This window comes from Saimiri boliviensis, chromosome 12 (assembly GCF_048565385.1).
Source record: "Saimiri boliviensis isolate mSaiBol1 chromosome 12, mSaiBol1.pri, whole genome shotgun sequence".
In the NCBI taxonomy this organism is placed as follows: Eukaryota; Metazoa; Chordata; class Mammalia; order Primates; family Cebidae; genus Saimiri; species Saimiri boliviensis.
This window is the reverse complement of record NC_133460.1, coordinates 50722117-50741244: the sequence shown is the minus strand read 5'-3', so window position 1 is coordinate 50741244 and position 19128 is coordinate 50722117. Positions and strand designations below refer to the sequence as shown.

The 19128-nt window shown below is 49.6% G+C and overlaps 1 protein-coding gene across 5 annotated transcripts in view; it reads right to left on the bottom strand.

Moving 5' to 3' along the window:
* CDH23 (cadherin related 23) overlaps positions 1 to 19128 on the bottom strand; it is a 423515-nt gene that overhangs the window by 307506 nt on the left and 96881 nt on the right. For all 5 annotated transcript variants that reach the window (XM_074382361.1, XM_074382354.1, XM_074382359.1 and 2 more), the window contains exons 4-6: positions 2692 to 2834; positions 1913 to 1960; positions 1703 to 1795 (exon numbers count right to left, since the gene is read on the bottom strand). In XM_074382361.1, the coding sequence (XP_074238462.1) occupies positions 1703 to 1795; positions 1913 to 1960; positions 2692 to 2834 (284 nt within the window). The remainder of the gene's footprint in view (positions 1 to 1702; positions 1796 to 1912; positions 1961 to 2691; positions 2835 to 19128) is intronic.

Genomic DNA, 19128 nt, shown 5'->3' with positions numbered 1-19128 from the left:
GGTGTGGCTCTCTGCTGCCCCCTGAGAGGGAAGACAGAGGGCAGCCATGCCTGCCAGGATGGCAGCTGAGCAATGGGTCCAAGGCTCATTAACTCTGAGCCATGCCCTTGGTTTCTGAGCCCAGGCCTGGAGTGCAGGCTGGCACGTAGAGACCCTTAATTAAATTAGGGAGACTTCCAAATGAGAGAGAGCAGGAGCCAAGCTGCAGTCCCTGGGCATGCCGGCCACAGTGCAGGGCACCGTGCCCCCATGTTTAGGACTGTGGGCTCCCCAGTCCTCTCCCACTCTGGGTGGGAGAAGGGCATGGTGCCTCCGCGGCGGCCCCCTGCACATCTGTCCTCTCTTCCACCTGGTGCAAGCATAGAACCCCTGGCTCGCAGCTGAGTAACGGAGGCCAGGGAGTGGCATGTACAAGCAAGATCTTGTCACCCTTGAGAGAGTCTGAGCTTGCCCTGGAAGCCAGGAAGCTCGAAGTTGAAGCTGCGTGACCTCGGGCAAGCCACTCTCCCATGCCTAGCCTCATGGTTGAACTAATCGTGATATTCTCTAAAGACTCTTTGTTTCCTGATCCAATGGCTGATAGCATATAGGGATTAGAACGCAAATGACATGGTGCCAACCTGCCTTTCTAGAGGTTCTGTCTCCCATCCCAACCCTTCACTGCCACCGCGCAACTCAAAACTCTGAGGGCAGGCCTGAAGGACACCCAGCGAGAACCTGCCTGCTTCAGAGTCTTTGAATCACTAACCGCCAGACCATAAGAATGCCATCAGCCACCCAGGCGAGGGGCTGCAAGCAGTGGGAACCCTGGTGCCATCGGGAGCTGGCAGCCAGCTTATTAACGAACCATTTTTAATGCAGTAATTTGTACTTCTCAATTACCAGCAATGGCTTGATTTTACACACATGCACTCATGCAAACATATTCAGAGTACACAGTACAGGGGCCCAGGAGACCGCTGGGCTAGAGAAAGCCCCTTCCTAGAATTGTATACTCCCTGAGTCCTGGGGGCACCTGATTCTGGCCAAAGTCCTGGGGTAAGGTCTGCCCAAGGCCCACAATTGGATATGAATGGAAGTAAAGAGGGTGCGACACGTGCTTCTCCCAACTCTTTTTTTTTTTTTTTTTGAGATAGAGTCTCACTCTGTTGCCAGGCGCTAGGCTGGAGTGCAGTGGCACAATCTCGGCTCGCTGCAACCTCCGCTTCCTGGGTTCAAGCAATTCTTCTGCCTCAGCCTCCCGAGTAGCTGGGACTAAAGGCACACGCCACCACGCCCAGCTAATTTTTGTATTTTTAGTAGAGATGGGGTTTCACCATGTTGGCCAGGATGGTCTCGATCTCTTAACCTTGTGATCCGCCCGCCTCAGCCTCCCAAAGTGCTGGGATTACAGGCTTGAGCCACCACGCCCAGCTGCTTTTCCCAACTCTTATCCCACCATTAGCTGCAGCTGGAGGTATGAGGGTCAGCCTCCAGCACAAGGTTCCCAACCTACAGCCCAGCTGCTCTTCCCAACCCCAGGCTGGGCCCTGATCCCCAGGGTACCAGCATGTTGACCAACCTGCCCAGAGTTGGTACCTGGGCTGAGGTCTGGGCCGAAGAGCCAGAGCTGCACTCCCTGCCTGACTCTTCACCTACACACTTGTGGTCTGGGGAGAAGCAGGTCCCTGATACCCCCAGGTACGACCCTGGCAGCTCCTACCTCAGGGATGCGGACGCTGTAGGGCTGATTGTGAAATGTGGGCGCATTGTCATTCACATCCCCGACCTGAATGTTCACCTTCCGTGTGATCACCTGGCAAGAGAAAGGTGGGAATTAGCGCTGCCACCTGACTCTTAACCCTTCCACCCAAGGGACCCAGAAGTCCTGTGACCCCAGGAACATGTCTCCAGGGCCCCAGGGGACACTCACCCCCTGGTGGTCGCTGACAGAGAACTCCACTGTGAACTCTGACTTGGTCTGAAAGAAAAGTGAGAGAGGAAGGGGGCAGTTAGGTGGTGCTGAGTTAGGTCCTGGCTCCCAGGCCCTAAATGGGGTGGGAGGGGTTCTAGGATTGCCCTAGGAGCTTGCCTGGAACCAGGTATCCAAAGGCTTCCCTAAAATACCAGCATTGCCCTTTGGGTTGGGGAAGCAGGCGTGGAATATGGATCCTTGCTTTAAGAGAGCAATAAAAGGATGGAAGCTAAGCATCTTGGTGCTTGTCTTGGCTCTGCCTCTAAGGTGCTGTGTGACACTGAGCAAGTCACTGCACACCTCTATGGCCCCTCCCTCAAACGCAAGGAGAGGGTAAGGGTTGGGAATGTGTCACATCTTTACTTTAACTTGCTAAGGGCTACCATGCCGTCAATTCCTGCTTCTTTGGATACTGGGGGAATGTTTACTGGGGGTAGGGGTAGACTTGTACCCTCCATGGAGTCCCATTCTAGAAGGGATGAACCCAGGGTCACTGTCCCTCTTGCCTCTCCAATGTAGCTGCTTGCTTGGAGATACCTCTAACGACCCATTCCAACCCTATGTCCAGACACCAGCATTGGCCCTTGAAGAGGAATACCATTCAGGCAGGAAGACGCCACTTCGGAGTCAGAATGGGGTCTTAGAGGAAGATCCCAAAAGACGGTGGACCATCCCTCCCCTGGCAACTCTTCCTGTCCCCGAGACAGAACAAGGGCAGGGGTAGTGGCAAGTCATACCTCTCTGTCCAGTGGCTGCCGGAGCCACACCACGCCGGTGTCAGGCTCCACTGCAAAGAAGCGAGAGGCCTCCTCTCCAGACACGCCAAACACCAGGGGGTCGTTGTCCATGTCTCGGGCCAGCAACTGGGTCACAGAAGAACCTGGAGTAGCCAAGGGAGAAAGCAGAGGGAAAACACGGGAGGTCAGGTTTCTGCTTTCCTACCTTGCCCAGGTGGCTGAACTCTCAGCAGGGAGCTGCCACTAGCAAGAGATCATGCGTCTGTGGCCACAGATCATGCGTCTGTGGGCTCTGACCCAGGTACCCCACCTCTACCCTGGTCCACTTGTCACAGCGCATCACAGCCGTATCAGGGAACCACTCATCATGTTCTGGTGTGTAAAACATAGCTGTGACTTCTGCCTGCCCTCCTTTCTCTGATTTTAGTTTGAAGACCTCGTTCTCAAGTGGCTCAGATAAGGACAGGCCTTCAATATTTCAAGTTATGTGTTCCAAGATGAGTGCACAACTCAGTGCTAGCCAATCAGAGCATGCCATTTCCCTGGTCTTGATGATTGGCTCAGGGATGAGCATGTGACCCAAACTAGCCAATCAAAGGCAGCCTTTGGACTTTTGCTGCAACTACTGGGAAAGAGGAGCTCTCTTTCATGAGAGTTGCTCATTGGCACTGTGGGCAGCCATCTCTGGCACCACACAAGAAAAACTGGCCTGAGAATGAAGCCCACAAGGAGGAAAACAGAGCCAAATGATGTATAGAGAGACAGATTCCTGATGGCTTTCTGAGGGTCTGCAGCCAGCTCTGGCTATTAGCTTCATCCTCTGGACTTCTCAGCTTTATGAGCTAATAATTGCCCTCACAACCTTTTCTTTGGCCTAAGTCAGTTGAGTTGGATTTCTGTCTTTTGAAAATGGAAGCATCTTTTCTAACTCAGAATAATTTGCAAAATCTTTTGTCATTCATTCAAGAGTGACCAGGTGCTGGCCTTACGATGAGCACTAGAATACACAGAAGTTAAGAAGATATAGCTCAGTCTCAAGGAACTCCAGTCTAGAACTGGGTGGCTGGATCTAGTTTTCATCCTCAAGAAGGGGATTGAGAGGCAGGTGTCATCCCTCACCAGGAAGCAAAGCCCTGGCCCGAGGCCACCGAGGCTTCAAGATGCCTGGCCTATACCTTGCCTAAGAAGTGCAGGACATCTTCTCTTGGAGCTCATAGCTCCCCTGTGTAGCTTTCGGGTAGGGTTGCCAACTGCCCTGCTTTGCCCAGAACTGAAGCATTTCCCAGCACACGTGCTAAAACCAGGAAGCCCCAGGTAAACTGGGATGGTTGGTTTCCTTAGCTTCAGAAGGTCCTTAAATGCACCGGAACTATACACAAAATATTATGCGTGAACAGCGCATCGTTTTCCAAAGGCAGTGTCTATAGTCTTCATCTGATTCTCAAAGGGGTGAGCAGATAGGAACCATGGCCTTAGGCAAATCACTTCTTTCCAGGTTTCAGTTTCCACTATAAAATGAGACAGACACCACCTGCCCCAAATACGAACTCACATTTACCACATAGCTCTGAAAATCAAGCTAGATAAAGGGAAAGGATTCCAAATTTTTGGAATTTTATCTAGAAAAGAACTTTCAGGACACTGCTAACATAACGATGCCAGCTAACATTTTTGAGCCCTAATCATAAGCCAGGGCTCTATCATAAGCACTAATTCAGACCATAATGTGAATTCTCCCCATTTAACGAACAAGGCAACAAAGAATGATAAGAGGTAATTACCTCACAGTCAGCAAATGGCTGAGCTGGAATCTACATCCCAGGCATATGGGACTCAGAGCCTATATTTGTTTCCACAGCACAGACATCTCAACACTCGATATGTAAACTCAAGATTCAGGACTTCATGGATATGACCTATTGGATCCTAATGGGAAGCCCAAGATTTGGAAAAGGAAGACACTGGGCATGCACTAGGCTCTTATGAGATGCCAGACACAAGGTCCATTCATATGGGTTCTCTCATTAAGTCCTCCCAGCAAGTCTGTATGGTAGTTGTTATTCTACCCATTCTACGGATTAGGAAGCTGAGGCTCAGAGAGGCAAAGCAGCTTCTCCAAGGTGAAGCAGCGGAACAGCAGAGCAGGAAATGGCAGCATCCAAGGTGATGGGAGAAAGTGAGGAGGAGGAAAATCGTGGAACATCTTCAGAGCCCAACCCTAACCCATTTCAGATTTGGAGAAGCTGAAAGCATTTAGCATGTTGCCCAAAGTACAATGGTGAGCCACAATGGCAGGATTCAAACCCAAGTTTCCAAACTCCCAGATTCCTAGTTCACTGCTCTTTCTAGATGGTGTAAGAGGAAGTAAGTGAAAGTCACAGACAAATCAAGCGCATCTTCCCAAAATTGCCTGATAACAAATAAGTGTTTTATACTAAAACAGGAAGACATTGAGAGCAGCATTTGATTAATTATTATTATTATTATTATTATTATTTTTGAGACAGAGTCTCACTCTGTCACCCATGCTGGAGTGCAATGGCGCAGTCTTGGCTCACTGGGACCTCCACCTCCTGGATTCAAGTGATTCTCCTGCCTCAGCCTCCTGAGTAGCTGGGATTATAGGTATGTGCCACCACACCCAGCTAATTTTTGTATTTTTAGTAGAGACAGGGTTTCACCATGTTGGCCAGGCTGGTCTCGAATTCCTGACCTCTTGATTCACCTGCCTTGGCCTCCCAAAGTGCTGGGATTTGAGCCACCATGCCTGGCTCTAATTAATTGGTTTTTTGGAGATAGGGTCTCGCTCCGTCACCTAGGTTGGAGTGCAGTGGCGCAATTTTGACTCACTGCAACCTCCACCTCCTAGGTTCAAATGATTCTCCTGTCTCAGCCTCCCCAGTAGCTGGATACAGATATCCACCACCATGCCCAGCTAATTTTTTTGCATTTTTAGTAGAGACGGGGATTCACCATGTTGGCCAGACTGGTCTCGAACTCCCGACCTCAAGTGATCTGCTGCCTTGGCCTCCCAAAGTGCTGGGATTACAGGTGCAAGTCACCATGCCTGGCCTTATTCATTTTTAATTTATTTTTTAAGATATAATCTAAAGCTGTAAATGAATTCCAGTCTCTGCTGACTTCTAGGAGCATTCATTTCCTTCCCATTGCTCTCAGGTGTTCTTTAGCGGCAATGTTTAAGAAACACTGAGTTACTTCCCAAAGCCTTGGGCAGATTCCAGATCGGAAAACTGAGGCCGATAAGCACCTTGCTTGTCCATAGTGCAACAATGAGTCTATGGCAGCCTGCAGCCCTCTGGACCGCAGCCCTCACCTGCCGTACCTCAGGGCCCAGCCCAGGTACGGGATCTGAGGCAAAGCTCCCGTTGGCCAAGGGGATTCCAGGAAGATCACCCTGCCCTTCCAGTCAAGGTTGCACAACTGAGCCCAATATCCCAAATGGCGCTCCCAGGCCTGATGCTCAGGTCCTCCCAAAGAGGGGGGCACTGAGCAGGACAGGGATGGGGCCATCAGCTGCTGTCACCCACCCTGTAATTTCCTTTACTTTTATCCATTTTCCCCTCAATTATGTGCTGCTCAAAATGGTCCTTTTCGGCTTCCTCACGGGCTCTTGCCTGCTCATGCCTTCTTTGTGTCCTAGATAATTGCTAGTGACCTTTTCTAAGTGTACTAATTAAAGGTGCCGATTTAATATTATATTTAAGACAAGACACCCCACAATTTTCCAACTGGGCACATACTCCCCCGCCAAGAGTTGCTCTGCCTCTCTACAGAAGCTGGGCCCAGCCCTGGCGTCTCCGGGAAGCAGGGCTCATTTCTCCACCAGGGGAGGTATCCAGCAACCTCTAGTTGTGCTATTCCTACAGGAATGAGGCCAATGTCTGGGGTCCAGCTCCAGCCCAGTGCTCCTAGTTACAGCCATGCAGGAGAACCATCTCTGGCTGGGGGACCCTGGGGTACCTATGCCACACAGGTTTGCTTCCCACCTGAGAAACAGAATATACCTTGCATTTCAGGGCTGGAGAATACCTGGAGTTCCTTTTGTAAAAAATGGTGGTGAAATACACATTACATGAAATTGACCACTTCAACCATTTAAAGTACACAATTCAGTGGCATTTAGTACATTCACGATGCTATGCAACCACCACCACTAATTCCACAAGATTTTCATCATCCCCAAAGGAAACCCCATGCCCGTGAACCAGTCACTCCCACTGCTCCCTTCCCTAGTCCCTGGCAACCACAAATCCACTTCCTGTTTCTATGGATTCGCCTATTCCAGATCTTTTATATGAATGGAATCATACGATATGTGGCCTTTTGTGTCTGGCCTCTTTCACTTAGCCTAATGTTTTCGTGGTTCATCCACACCGTAGCATGTATCAGTACTTCACTCCTTTTTAATGGCTGAATAATATTCCATTGTGTGAATGTAACACATCTTGTTTATTCATTGATCAGTTGACAGCTATTTGTGTTGTTGCCACCTGTTGGCTATTAGGAATAATGCCGCTATGAACATCTATATGCAAGTTTTTGTTTGAATATGTGTTTTCAATTCTTTTGGATGTACACTTAGGCGTGCAATTGCTGGAACATATAGTAATTCTACGTTTAAATTATTGAGGAACTGCCAAATTGTTCTCCATGGTGGCTGTATTATTTTACATTCTCACCAGCAATGGATGAGGCCTGGTGTTTTTTCAGCGGTAAGGAGGATACCCTGCTAGTCACAGGGGCTGGAATGCCCTCTTATGATAGAGAGATGGGAGCTGCCTGGGTCTTCACAGCAGATGCTATTGGTACCCTGCCCTCTATCCCTAAGCACATACATTTCCATACACGCCAGCCTGACCTCCAACTGCCAGCGCCTGTGAGTGTACACCCAAGTGGTCCTGGCCATCAGAGACTGCTCCTCCTAAACAGCACAGTCAGGAAGGGCCAGGGGACGGATGTCCCAGCAGTGGAGCTCGCCAAGTGACTGTGGAAGATGATAGACAGGGATGATTATCCACCATGATTAGTGCTCAACAGTGTTATCCACCATGATTAGTGCTCAACAGTGTTAGCTATCATTGTCATGTTAGAACTGTCCTCAAAGTTCACTCACAAATGCTGCTTAGTCTTCCTTTCCAGATAAAATTCCAAAAATTTGGAATCCCTCCTTTCTGGCTTGATTTTCAGAGCTCTGTGAATAAGGTGGGTAAACAGGCCAGCTCCTGCACCTCTCAAGGGCATAACTCAGAGGTCCATGTTCTACACTGGCAACTTGGTTGATGATAGTGCATCTTTATGGCTTCCTTCCCTTCCTGTCTCACTTCCTCATCCCCTGCTTGTGTTTCCTGGAACCTCCTCCCCTACTAAACTTCTTACACTTGAGTCCTCATGACTAGGTCTATTTCTCTGGGAGCCCAAATTTCCAGTGCATGTCTGACTGTGCAGTGGAAATACTGTAGAGCTTTACAATGCAGATTCCCAGGCCCGCTTGACTGGGTTGGCTAGTGGGAAGCCCAAAGGGTAAACTTTTAAACAGCAGCCCCCACTCTCCCTGCAGGAGATGCTGACACACAGCCAGGTTAGAAGTCCTGTGGCTGGTTTATAGCAGGATGATATTCAAATATTTAACAACAGGCAGAGTACTGGCATCGACCAATCAGAAGAAACGCTGGCCATAAACAACCAGACCAGTAAGTACTGCCTGTAAGTCAGCCTGGTTTATGGCTCCCATTTTAGATGCAGAGAAAAGCTCCTCCCATCCCAGGATGATTGAAAGACCCAGTCTTAAGGCTGTGGCTCAATCAGTGCAGCATGCAGCATCGGATTCTATGCCCTTGGCCTCTCCTACCTTCACGGGGAAGGGGCATCCAGCTAGGCCAGACCCTCTACTCTGTGCCACCCAAACCATGCCCAGCCTAACCTCATGGGTGGAAAGCAGAATATTAAAGAACTTAATCACTGTGCATCTACATTCACACCGGCATTCTTTGTGATCGCCAAGAAGGTGGAAGCAATCCAAGTGTCTGTCCACAGATGAACAGATAAGCAAAACACGGTAGATACAGCCAATGGAATATTATTCAGCCCTATAAAGAAAGGAAATTCCGACACATGCTACAATAACGATAAACCCTGAGGACATGATGCTCAGTGAAATAAGCCAGCCCAGAAAGACAAATACAATACGGTCTGATCCCCCTGACGTAAAGTACCTAGAGTAATCCAATTCACAGAGACAGAAAGTAGAACGGTGGCTACCAGAGGGCGGGAAGGGCAGAATGGAGAACTGTTGATCAGTGGCTGCAGTTTCTGTTTTCAACATAAAAAGAGCTCCGGAGGTTGGTTACGCACCAGTGTAAATGTGCTTAACACTACTTAAACTATACCCTTAAAAATAGCTAAGACGGCAAATTTTTTGTCATGTATATTTTACCATATATGTATTTTTAAAAACAACCTTAAATCAACCATGTCAAAGGCCTGGTGATCTGGCCCAAGATAGCATCTGTCACTGCATCTCACAGGCTCACTGGGCTGAGCCCCATCTGGCCCCATGGGCCTTCTTTCTGTTCCTGAACAGGCCAAGGTGGCAGCTGCCCCAGGACCCTTGCCCTGATTGTGCCTTTGGCTGGGCAGTTTCTTACCCTAGGTCACTCTGCCTCCACGGCAGCCTCCTCATTATTCACCTCTCAGGTCAAGAGTTAGCATTCTGGGGAGGCCTTCCTCAAATTCTCCATCAGCAGAGTCTAGCTAAACAGATGCCTGGTCACTCAGTGGCCCAAGACTCCAAGTTACTGTCTTCACAGTCCTCTCCCTCTGAAAGGATCTGCTTATTCTCGTGACTTGCTGACCACCTACCCCAACCCCTGCCCATCACGTAGCACATGCAGCCTGACCTGCCTGCCGCATTCCCTGTCATATCCCTAAGCCTAACACAGGGATAGGCATCCTGGAGGCACTCAATAAATAGTCATTGGGTAAACAAATGAATCCTGCTAACTGCCTAGAGGTGTTAGGAAGAGACAGCCCCCCAAAGTCATGAAGGTCTCTGAGCCACGATGAGAGGAGAGAGTATAGCAAGTTAATTCTGAATTGTGTGTACAAATGGACAGGGGAAAGGATGGCTGATCAAAGCCTAGTAACACCCAAATCAGTAGCACTTGGCTTTGGACCCAGGCAGGAATCACAGCTGCGCAATGACTGGGGATCCAGTCTCGCAGGAACTGGCCCTGTACCCAATCCTGGGGGCTGTGTACCCCATCTTGAGAGCTGAGTACCCTGTCCCAGGATGTACCCCACCTGAAAGGCTAGGGGCCCGTGGAGATAGGAATCTGCCCAGCAGACTGCCACGGCCCCCTGGGAGGTGCAAAGATGGTGGCACATCCTCCACCGTGGCCTGGGCCCTCAGCAGCAGTCCACATCTGCCTTCCAGGCAAGGGGCGGACAATCACAGCTTTCCCTGAGGCCCCGCTGGGCCCATGCTGATCGCTGAGATGACTGTTATTACTATTATTGTTGTTATTTACATTGAAGGGCAAGGGCTGGGATTGGGGTCATGCGGCTCCTGGAGAGCAGCGCCTGCTAGACGAGGGGCGGGCCAGAAACTCAGGCAGGGCAGCACAGGCTGCAGGACTTCTATTTTCTCTAGATGAGAGAAGGATGAAAGCAGTATTTGTTTCCAAAGCACGGAGAGGGTGAATAAGCTGTGGGAGAACATGGCTTGCTCCCTTCTTGCAGCAGCGTCTTTTTTTTTTTTTTTTTTTTTTTTTTGAGATGGAGCCTCACTCTGTCACCAGACTGGAATGCAATGGCATGATCTCAGCTCACTGCAACCTCCGCCTCCTGGGATCAAGCGATTCTCCTGCCTCAGCCTCCTGAGTAGCTGGGACTATAGGCACATGCCACCACACCCGGCTAATTTTTGTATTTTTAGTAGAGATGGGGTTTCATCCCCATGTTGGCCAGGCTGGTCTCAAACTCCTGACCTCGTGATCTGCCCGCCTATGCCTCCCAAAAGTGCTGGGATTACAGGTATGAGCTACCGCGCCCAGCAGCAGCATCTTCTTAAAGCACACCTTCCATTGTGCCATACTCTGCTTAAACACCTGCCTAGTTCTCAGAGAATTAAAACAAATTCCTTACCATGATGTCTAGTGCTCCTCCCAGGGCATCCTGAACCTCTGCGGCCATGTACCTTTCCCTCTGCACCCCCTGGGCCCAGCCTGCCAGACTGCTCTCACCGAAAGTATACCAGGCCCCAGCAAATTCATGGTCTGTACCTCTGCACAGCGGGCAAGAGGCCATCACCCCTTGAAGGTAGAAGCTGATGTTCTGGGACATGCTAGGCAAATCTCCCTTCTCCTCTTCCTATACCTCACGATTAACTACGGCTCCTCTTAGGCCAGGGAGCTAGCCAGTTCCAGCTCCTGCCCACACAGACCTTACAAATCAATCACAGCACTGTTTCCCATTGAATCTACATTCAACTTCAGAATCCTTCGCAACACAGGGTTCCATGCAGCCACCATAATCAATCCTAAAAGGCATAAGAAAGCAAGGTTTTTGCAACCTCTGACCTAAAAGGACTTCACACCAGCTGTGATCTACTGTTCTTCCCCATCTAGGGGCCAAGAACCTAGCAGTCTGCCCCTGCCAGGCTCAGAGCTGTTAGAGAGCGAGAACCAGCTTTGGTGTCTGTAGGCTAGCTCAGAAAAAGGGACTTGCTATGGCTGAAGCGAGAACCAAACAGACAAAGGTCCCTTCTCATTTTGCAGAGAGGGAAGCAAGGGTCCCGGCCGGGAGAGGGCTGCCTGGGAATAGAGCTGGGCACAGACCGTGGGTCCCCAGCCTCCAATTCCAAGGCCATGGGTATGGCCAGGGTTTTCTGAGAATAACTGCTCCTCACTCCAACCACCCCACCATGGCCATCAAGCCTGCTGTACACCTCCTCCCCCTAGAAGGGAAACCTACCCTCCTCCTCCTGGCTGTCCTGGGTCCCTGCCAGGGCCAGGGCCTCCTGCCCTCCCACTCTCCCTAGGACGGGCTCCCCAGAGACTGGCTGGCCTTGGAGCCTGCCATCTCATTTGTCTCTCCTCTGGAATCAGACATCCAGGTTAAGTGCGTTGATGCCTAGGGATAATCTTGTTTGTCTTAGGTGCCCCATGCCCCGCAACTCTCCTGCCTTCAGTCTCTCGAATCCCCTGGGTCCTGAACTGGGTTTGACCTCAGGGGAGCTCTTTTTTCATCTTAGGCTCCACCAATATCCCCACCTGGAGGGAAGTCAGAGCGGGCGGAGTGAGCTCTGACACTGGCCCGCTCTCTCCTGAGAGGCAGGCGGCCTCCAGGCTCACCCTCCACTGACTGACACCCACACTGTCATCAGAAGACCCTTGCCCGGGATCAAGGGAACCATCTCTGCCTTCAAAATCCACAGCCCATCATCACCCCTGCTCTCTCCTGCAACTCTATCCACTTGGAGTAGATGGCATGAAGTGTCTGGGGGAAAGGAAACCAGCATTCTGTTCCCTGGGCATGACTGGGACCACACTCAGTGGTTTTCATTCATTCACTCTGTCACGTATTTCTCCTAATGGCTCTACACAGAACAGGGTTGGCATCCCTGTTATACAGGTAAGAAAACTGAGGCTCAGGCCAGGTGTAGTGCCTCAAGCCTTGTAATCCCAGCACTTTGGGAGGTCTAGGTGGGTGGATCACTTGGGGTCACAAGTTTAATACCAGTCTGCCCAACATGGCGAACCCCATCTCTACTAAAAATACGAAGTTAGCTGGACGTAGTGCCACACACCTGTAATCCTGGCTACTCCAAGTCTGAGGCAGAATTGTTAGCACCCAGGAGGCAGAGGTTGCAGTGAACCGAGATCGTGCCATTGCACTCCAGCCTGGATGACAGAGGAAGACTCAAGAGAAAGAAAAAGAGAAAAAGAGAGAGAGAGAGAGGAAGGAGGAGGAGGAGGAGGGGGGAGGAGAGGAGAGAAGAGGGAAGGGGAGGGGAGGGGAGAAGCTCAGAGGTATAAAGTTATCTATCCAAGGTCACCTAGCCAGGAGTCCAACCCAAGTCTTTCTCACTCCATGACCCTCATGGCTTTCATCACAAAGTCTTCTATCCAAACCTAAAACTCACTCCCTGAATACAACTTTCTTCTCATCCCAAAGCAACTAACCCCATGGGGCTGCCTCCAGATGGACGCTGGTCTGAAGGTGAGCAGTCTCAAGTCAGGGACTTGGTGGGGGTGGGCTCTCCTCTCGTACCCTGGCTGTCCACAGTCTACTTATTGCTACCAGCAAGATGGCCATTCCTTTGGCCTCCCAAAGTGCTGGGATTACAGGCAGGAGCTAACTATACATACATACATACATACACACACACACACATACACACAAAAGCCATATCTATGTACATACATATGTATGGCTTGTGTGTGTATGTGTGTGTGTGTGTGTGTGAGACGAAGTCTTGCTCTGTCTCCAGGATGGAGTGCAGTGGAATGATCTCTGCTCACTGCAACCTCTGTCTCCCAGGTTCAAGCAATTCTCCTGCCTCAGCCTCCCAAGTTGCTGGGACTCTAGGTGCATGCTGCCACACCCGGCTAATTTTTGTATTTTTAGTTGAGACCAGGTTTCACCAAGTTGGCCAGGATAGTCTCGATCTCTTAACCTCGCGATTTGCCTGCCTCAGCCTCCTAAAGTGCTGGGATTACAGGCGTGAGCCACCACACCCAGCCAACTATGTTTTTTACTCATTAGCCACCCCCTTTCCCTCTCTCCCCAGCCTCTGGTAACCATCATTCTACGCTCTACTTCCATGAGATCCACTTTTTATGCTTCCACATATGACGGAGAACATGAGATATTTGTCTTTCTGTGTCTGGCTTATTTCACTTAACCTGATGACCTTCAGTTCCATCCATGTGGCTGCAAATGATGGGATTTCCCTTTTACAGCTGAATAGTATTCCATTGTGCATGCATACCACATTTCTTTATCCATTCATCCTTGATAGACACTTAGGTTGATTCCATATCTTGGCTATTGCAAATAGTGCCACAATAAACATGGGAGTGCATATATCCCTTTGATATCCTGATTTCCTTTCCTTCACACACGTATTTTTTAAAAATTAATATGCCCAAGAAGAAAGATCAGACATTGAATACCAATACTTCAGAGACCTGGCCCTGACTCTTAGAAACCCAGAACTCCTCTGCCTCTGACATAACATAGCAAATAAGGGCCATGATTTGCTGAGGGCAGCAAGGCCCAGTCACAAGCACCTATGTGCTCTATTCCCCTACAACTCAGTGTATCACAGAGAGGTCAACTTACTCACCTGAAGTCACACAGCTGGCACAAGGCAGAGCTGGGATTGCTCAATGACTCTCCTGTTGCCATCCTCCACTGATTCTCTTAGCAAGCACTGCCTGGGCACCTGCTGTCCCTGGCACTGCTCTAGGCACTAATGATACCATAACGAACACTGCAGCAAGAAGCCCCTGTCCTTCTGCGGCTGACAGTCCGGCGGGCGGACCTACGCATCCATCACCCTGCACACTTGTCCTGGCCTTTCTTTGGCACAGTGGGGAAGTTTAGGATGGGCTTGAGGCTGTTTGCAGACTGTAGGCATGAAAAACTGCATCCCTGTCCTTCACCTGGCCTGACCATGACCCTCCAGACAAGCACTCCAGAGAGTCCAAGGACAGAGGGTTGGGGACTTGGGACACAGGTTCGAGGGGCACAGGAGAAGCTCTGGGAGCAAGACAGCCTTAGAGAAGTTCCTTCCTTTAAGACTGAGAGAATCATTGGGCCTGGAACTGACATGGCCGGCCCTGGTTCACAGGACTAGCTGTGTGACCATAGGCAACCGCTGCTGTCTCTGAGCTTCTCCTTCCCCACTGACACCATGAAGGGGCTGTCATCAGTGGCCAAAGTGCAGAGGTCTGTGAGGAGAACTGAAACCAAGCTTGGAAAGTGAGTCAAGGTTCACGTGGTCATGGCAATCTCCGGGTCACGGTTTTGTGGGCGTTGTGCTGAGGAGTGTGAGATTGCATCTGAGGTCCGTAGGAAAGAGTGTGTGATCTGCCAGTGACACATGATGCACACAGGGGAAGGAGTAGCTCCACCTGGCCGAATATTTGCACTCTTGAAATGGCCAACAAGCTCATTTTACAAAGGAGAAAACAGGGCTGGGTGGCCCGGTGACAAGCCCACAGCCACCCAGCTCAACAGCTAGCAGCACTCAAATTGGTCCCTGGGCTCCCCATACGCCGTTCTTTCCACCACACCACATTAAGGTTCCATCCAGTTTGAATATCTATGATATTAAGGCTCTGTTTTCCACATACTGTGTACAAGGAAGGTGCTCCGCAGAGGAGGACAGGCAGGCAGAGAAGACCCAGCCCAGCTCCCAAGGGTTTATCATCTGGTTTGGACACTTGGGGAATGAGCTACCACAGAGCCAGCAGCCAGGGACCATGGCAGACTGGATATGTTTTTCTGCCCAGAAATAGCCTGAGCATGAAACAGCCATGAATGAGGGGGCCCTGGAATGTTCTGTTTGACCTTCCGGAGTCCTTTCAGCAGCTCCCAGGCCCATGAGGGTTGAAGTCTTGTCTCAGGGCTTGGAGAACCAAAAGGCAGTTACCAGATTTAATAATAGTGATAATAGTGGGGTGGGTGGTTTTTTTTTCCCTTCTCCTGAAACTTTTCAATTCATTGAATTGTTCAATTAACTTTACAAAGGGAAATGTGGAAAAATGACTGCAAATTGAACTTGACATTATCATTAAAATAAACAGAGCACTGCAGGCCATTAAAAGCTCACAAGGAGATTATCTAAACACTTGCAGGCACATGCTGGTTCCTTCCTGCTCAGAAGTGACCCTGATGTCCCCTCCTACCCTGAGCTGCAGGGAGAAGTCACCAGTCACCCTCTCCATAGCTCGGGAACGATGCTGCACTCGTGAACCCATCCTCACAGTCCCCCGAATGTGACCTTGGGGGAATGGCAGTGACCCGGCGGAAGGAAGACTGTTCACTACAAGTCTGCCATCTCCGCCATCTCCGGGGTGTCCCTTCTGTCCTGGGCCTCTGTCTCAGTGCAACAAAGGGTCATTTCAGCCCTAGGTGCACCTTAGAATCACCTGTAGCCCTTTTGACATCCCAAGTGTCGATTTGTACCCTAGACCACCTACAATCTCCAGGGAGGGGCTCAAGCATCGGGATGTAAGAACAAGCAGAACCACCAGTGTAGCGCTGTAGGGTCTTACCAACTTCTTAAGTTCCTTCAATCTTCAGGGTGTATCTGAGAAACAGTGATGGAGGTAAACCTAGAGGTCAGCACACTGGAAACACCTGGAGCTTTCCAGCAACGCTGGTGCCTGCATCCTGCACCCCCAATGTTGTGATTCGCTGGTCTAGGGTCCAGCCTGGGCTTTGGAAAGTTCTAAATTGCCAGGTGATATACTGGGCAGGCAAGAATGGGAATCACTGCTCCAGGGAGGCCAGCTTCCCTGAGCCTCTTCCAGTTCTCCATGTACTCACCTGTGTGGAACCCAGCGACAGTGGGGCACCCCAGGCACATTCAGCCTGGACCAATCCACAGGTGGAACAAAAAAAAAAAAAAAAGTTTTGCTTTGTCGCCCCTTCCCATGTTCAAAAATTTTCCAAATCTCAGTATTAAAAAGATGTTAATTCATGGCTATGAGGCTGTGCATCTGGAGCTGATTTCATATTAGCATCACCTGGAAGCTTCTAAAAATAAGGATGCCCAGGCCCCACCCACTAAGTACTCTGTCTTAATTAACTGGTCTAGTGCAGGACCCAAAGAGCAGTATTCTGATATAAATCCTCAGGTGATTCCCACGTACAGCCAAGTTACAAACCACCCGGTTAGAGCGGTGATTTTCAAACTTGAGCGTGCATCAGAACTACCAGGAGAGCTGCTAAAAACAGATTCATGGGCGCCTCCTGGACGTTCAGGTTCTGAATATGTATTTCTAACAAGCTCCCGGTTGCTACTAATGCTGCCTGTCTAAGACCACATTTTTGAGAACCACGAAGTCAGAGTTTCCATGAATCCAGGTCTTAGAAATTTAAGATTTTTCTTTTTCTTTTTTTTTTTTTTATTCAAAAACTCTTCACCAGGGCTGGTGCCGTGCAGTGGCACAATCATAACTCCTGGGCTTAAGTGATCCTCCTGCTTCAGCCTCCCAAGTAGCTAGGACTACAAGTGTGCCACCACACCTGGCTAATTTTTAAAAAATGTTTTTTATAGAGATAAGATCTTGTTGTGTTGCCCAGACTGGGTTCAAACGCCTGGGCTCAAGCAATCCTCCCACCCCAATCTCCCAAAGTGCTGGGATTATAGGTGTGAGTCACCGTGCTAGGCTTAAGATTCTTTTCTAAAATAATTTGGCTCTGGGGAATTTGGAACTCAAGGCCGGATTTCAAAATTCCATCACCTGCTGAGCCCCAGCTGTCCACCCCTTAACCAGAGAGCAACCTAGCTTGTCTTCACCTTACAACAGCAGGAAAAGAAATGAGGAAAGGTTCAATCATAAAAGCAGGTGAGAAAGGCACCCTCCCCTCTGCCCCGCTCTACTCCCACCCGCCTGCCTCGAAGGAGGTCAGAAAAGTCCCTCTAGAAATCACTTCCTCTTTGAGGAGACTCATAATTACCCACAATGATCACAGTACCATTCATTTTGCCCTAAAATTAATACATCACGTTGAGAATGATATCGCACTAATTTATCACAAGATTTATGAAACTTGCACTTTTTCTAATGAGATTTATGCAAATGCCGCTCTTGCCTCTGTGTGTGTTTTTAAAAGTTTTGACAGGGAAGTGGGGGTTCTGCCCAGCTGGCAGAAGCCCTGCCCCCACCTCAGGGGCAGACCCAGGGGGTCCATGGTGGTTCCCACCCTCTGAAGGCCCCAGGTGAGCAAGCGCCTTCAGGCTTTTCACTGGACTCATTCTCCATTCCTCTCCCCAGATACACACCCTTTATTCATCTGCAGCGGGGGTCCTCTTGTGGGGCTCACCTGCTGTCAGGTGGGCAGGCAGTTACAGGGGGCGGGGCTGGGTCTCTCTCATCCTATCAGAGGCCTTCCAGGTGCTCAGTCTCTGAGATAAACTGCAGAGGGGTGGGGGTATAGACAGGATGGAAGCTGGCTTGAAGCAAGCCAGGCACCCAGGAGGCACTCACGCTCAGGTCCTGCCCTTGCACTTGCACAAGTTTGAGAATGTCTCCTGAATTTCTGTGCCCTGGGGGCCAGCTTGCTTCACTGTAGTCCCTGCCTTGACACTATTTACTGAGAATCTACTGTATGGAAGACGCTGTTAACCACTTTGCACACACAACCTCATTAAATACTTACCACAAACACGTGGGGAAGGTATTACCACACTTCAACGAGGAGACTGAGTCTCAGAGAGGTTTAGCAACTTGCCGAAGATCGCACAGCTAGTAAGAGGTAGAGCCAGGATTTAAGACCCAGGACTGCCTGACCCAAAGACAATGTTCTTATCCAGTACCAGCCTCAGATGATTCACAGAAGGCCTTTCCTCTGTTGGGGCTACATCCTACATACCCAGTTATCAACATCGCTGGAAAGCAGGAAATTAGCCCCAAAAGCCTGTGAGCAGGTAAAATCCATGGCACAAAATACATGCACTAAATTTCAAGCTCATTACGGAAAAGAGAGATAGGGCCAGGTCCTCACTCAGAGCCTAATGACTTGTACTTTACACACAGTTACGATGAGCTTGGCGCTTTGCTGCTTTCAATTCACGGCATCCCAAGAAAGTGCATGGACAATAACAGGAAGCAAACAAACAATAGCTTCTGCTGCTCGCAAAAGGGAAAGGCAAAAAATTACCTGAAAAGTGAAAACTAAAATAATTCGAGTCCCTTCATTAGCTCTTGTAAATGGCAAAGCATTGTCCTATTTTGCTGTTCACGGTGATGTGTTCACCGACGGGCCAAGGGAGTGCTGAATAATGAGTCATCCTTCTGTAAGAAGGCAGGTAGGTATGGAAGAGATCCTATGAATATTCCAAGCAAGCCATTAGAATTTTTAAAAAAGATTTTGTGTTTAAAGGAATGCTTCCCAAAGTGCATTTCGTGAATCATTAATTCCCTGGCAAGCTAACGGGTGCTCCACGAAAAAACGTTCCTTGGTCAAAAAGGTCTAGGAAACATTGCATTAGAAAAAAAATGTGAACAGGTGTCTTTCCTGCAGGATCTCTCAGAGCCTTTATTGCACTAACATGTGCCGTGACGCGCCACAAAGTGGTAAAGAAAATATAGCCTTCCCCAAATCTATTTGGTCAGGAAGCCCTTTATTCCAAGAGCTTCTCCGAGGACACCTTTGGGACAGGAAATAACCGAGGAATGC